General features: G+C 53.4%; 1 protein-coding gene across 1 annotated transcript in view; it reads right to left on the reverse strand.

Annotated features, from left to right (window-relative positions):
- The window catches only part of PHOX2B (paired-like homeobox 2b), a 3,519-nt gene extending 1,017 nt beyond the window's left edge, over positions 1-2,502 (reverse strand). Inside the window, exons 1-3 of the mRNA XM_005877486.2 lie at positions 2,017-2,502; positions 980-1,167; positions 3-23 (exon numbers count right to left, since the gene is read on the reverse strand). Coding sequence (XP_005877548.1) covers positions 3-23; positions 980-1,167; positions 2,017-2,257 — 450 coding nt within the window. The 5' untranslated portion in view covers positions 2,258-2,502. The remainder of the gene's footprint in view (positions 1-2; positions 24-979; positions 1,168-2,016) is intronic.
- Between the last annotated feature and the right edge of the window lie 562 nt (positions 2,503-3,064).

Below are 3,064 nucleotides of genomic sequence, written 5' to 3' on the forward strand. Positions count from 1 at the left end.
GCGCGGCGGTTCTGGAACCACACCTGGCCCGGGAGGGGAGGGGGGGCGGAGGAGCCGGGAGAGAGAGACCCCCGGGAAAGAAAAGCGCGAGTTAGGCGGGTGCACGGCCCATGTGAGTTCGTTTTTCAACTCCACGCGCCGCGGGTACCCCCCACGCGCACCCAGTCCACCCCGTCTGCTCCCACCCTCTTGTTGCTGGTGCATCTTCGGAGGAATTTTCTTAGGGTGACTTGAACGTGCCAAGGAAATGGCGTCTTACAGAAGAGGTAAAAAGGCGGCCGGTCCCAGGACGGCCCTAAAATAAAAGCCCTTACTTTGTTGGACCTTGGTTCAGTCTATTTCTTGAGCTACTCCAAACTCGCCAGCGGCCCTAGGCCTCGAGTCTAAGTTAAATAAACCCTAATTGGTGGAAGGAGGAGGAGTCTCTGGGTTGGGCGTTCGCTTCGCATTCTGACCTTTGGGCCTAGAGGAGCGCGCGCAGGTGCTCACCGCCCCTCCACTGGCCGGCTCCCCTGGAGAGAGCCCTGTCCCTAAAAGGTCAGAGAAAGCCTTGGTTCTTGACCTTCATGGAGTCGAAGCCCCTTTGCGAACCTGATGCAAGTAGTCGTTTCCTGGAAAATGCACCTGTACGCGCCAGCTCCAAGTTAAACGCGCGTGGATTAGGAGGCATTTGGCAAACACATATGTTTATAATATGCGGGCAGCGTCCGCATCTCCCCAAAGGGCACTGCCCGGATGCCTCCGCAGCGCTGGCTGGGGTGGAAAACACTTCGCAGCTGTGAATATGTGTGTAGCCCGTAGCGTGCGCCCAGGCCCTTCCTCTCGCGCACAGCCCTCCGCGCCTGGCCTCTCTGTTCAGCCCTGAGCCGCGGGCCCTTCGAGAGGCCCCGCGGTTCTGAACCTCCGGTGGCACCACCCGTTCCCGCGCCCACAGCCAGCCCCGGACGCCCCAGCCGGGCGCTGTCCCGGGAGCGCGTACCTGGACGCGCGCCTCCGTGAGGTCGATCTTCAGGGCCAGCTCCTCCCGGGTGTAGATGTCAGGGTAGTGCGTCTCGGCGAAGACCCTCTCCAGCTCTTTGAGCTGCGCGCTCGTGAACGTGGTGCGAATGCGCCTCTGCTTGCGCTTCTCGTTGAGGCCGCCGTGGTCGGTGAAGAGTTTGTAAGGAACTGAAGACGAGAAAGAGGACAGAGTGTGAGCAAAACGGTCTGCAGCGCGCGCGGGGGCCGCGGAGCCGGATGGTGGGGACTTCGAGGTCAGGTGTCCCCGGAGCCGCCACCGACGCCAGAGCGGGAGAGAGGCCGAGACGAGCTGCCGAGAAAAATTCGTTACATACAGACACGGGCGCCAACTGCGGGGTTTGGCGAGGGCCCTCCTGGCACAAGCGCCTTTGGGTGGGTTAACCTACAGCATCAGAGACCCCTGAGAGCCAGGACGCGGGAGAACGCTTTGATGCGGGGAAGAAACCAGAGAAGAAGGAAAAAAAGTCCGAAAACCTCAGTGGGAATATCAAGGAGCCAGGGAAGACGTTACCAAACGCTCCCGCGGTTGGAACTTTTCCATTCTCAGGAGTTGACCCAGCCCAAAAAGTTGGGGGGAAAGTGCTGCAAAAATAACAATAATAAATTAAAGAAGTAATCCTCAAAATGACCAGCCCAAGAGGTGTGAGCCGCTGTCGGGTTCTTTAAAAAAGAGACACTGCCAGTAATGAGCTTTACTCTTTGTTATTTAATTATTTTCTAAGCTTTACGTCTCATCGCAAAGTAAATAAATTATGCCTATCATTTTGGCAGCTTAAGATAATTTTGTTGGCGGTTCGGGTGTGACTAGGATAGTGTAACCCTGTAAGTGAATTACCCCTCCCTGCAATCGCTTCTAACGTGATAAATTCTTTCATTTGTGTAAGCAAATTTCGTTTGGTAAATACTAAACACATTTCCATTTTCAAATGCAATCAAGGCTTCCTATATACGGGCGGAAAGGCAGCTTCCTCGGCTGAGAAAGCCGGCGGTCCTTACCTGCGGCGTACGGACTGCTCTGGTGGTCCCTGAGGGTGCCGAGGCTGCAGGATCCCGGCGTGAGGGACGGGCAGCCGGACGTGGCCCCAAAAGTGGTCCTGATCGGGTTATACTGGAAGCCACTGGCCTGGCTGCAGGAACTGAAGTCTGCATAGGCTGAAGCCAGGCTGGAGGTGTCCATCCCAGCCATACAGGACTCGTAGGCAGAGGAATTGAGGTAAGAATATTCCATTTTATACATTGAAAAGGCTCTGGATGGCTCAGCCAGGTGGAAAAATGAAATCAAAGATGGGTATGGAGAAGGTGGCTGGAGTGGGGAGATGTGCACAGCTCCACGCCTGCCTCCAAACTGGCCTCCTTACTACCAGCAGAGCCTAGTTTTATGAAAAAGCCTCCTATGAGATGCCTTGTCTGAGGTCTCTAGAGCATATAGTCCTCATAATAAACTTGGCTCTTTCCACTTGGACAATAGCAAAGCGGTTGGTCTTATTGCTGGCGCTTTTTACATGACAATAACTCATCCGTCTATTGGGCTGGCACTGGGGAACTGAGCTGTCCAACCTCCCTATCATTGATTCCTGCATCTCTAATTAGAATTTAATACCACACCATTACGCACTGAGCCCCTGATCCTCCCTTCTAACCAGCTCCCTGCCCTTTAATTCAATCACACTACTTGGAAATAATGAAAGTTGGGTGACGATTCTCCCTGATCCAATTTCCCCGAGCTTTTAAGCCTTTTTAACTGATCATATACCTTAGGCATAAATTGAGATGGTGTGTGTGTGTTTTCCCCCTTCTTCGTCCTCTTTTTCCCCCCTCGGTTAGGAAGAAGAAACCTTGATGTCATAGAAAACCTGTTTTGTAAGAGCGTTACACGCTCAATTTAACAACAAGCCTACCCCCCGAAGTGCATGAAATGTTATAAAGGACTGGGACATTGGCAAGACTCAGGCGCCCTGTAACATAGAGTAAGTGAGCCAAGGGGGTTTATGTGAACGATAAGCGAATTTCTTTAAAATACACCTGGTAGAGGGTTTGTTTTTGT

This window comes from Myotis brandtii, unplaced genomic scaffold, assembly GCF_000412655.1.
Source record: "Myotis brandtii unplaced genomic scaffold, ASM41265v1 scaffold520, whole genome shotgun sequence".
In the NCBI taxonomy this organism is placed as follows: Eukaryota; Metazoa; Chordata; class Mammalia; order Chiroptera; family Vespertilionidae; genus Myotis; species Myotis brandtii.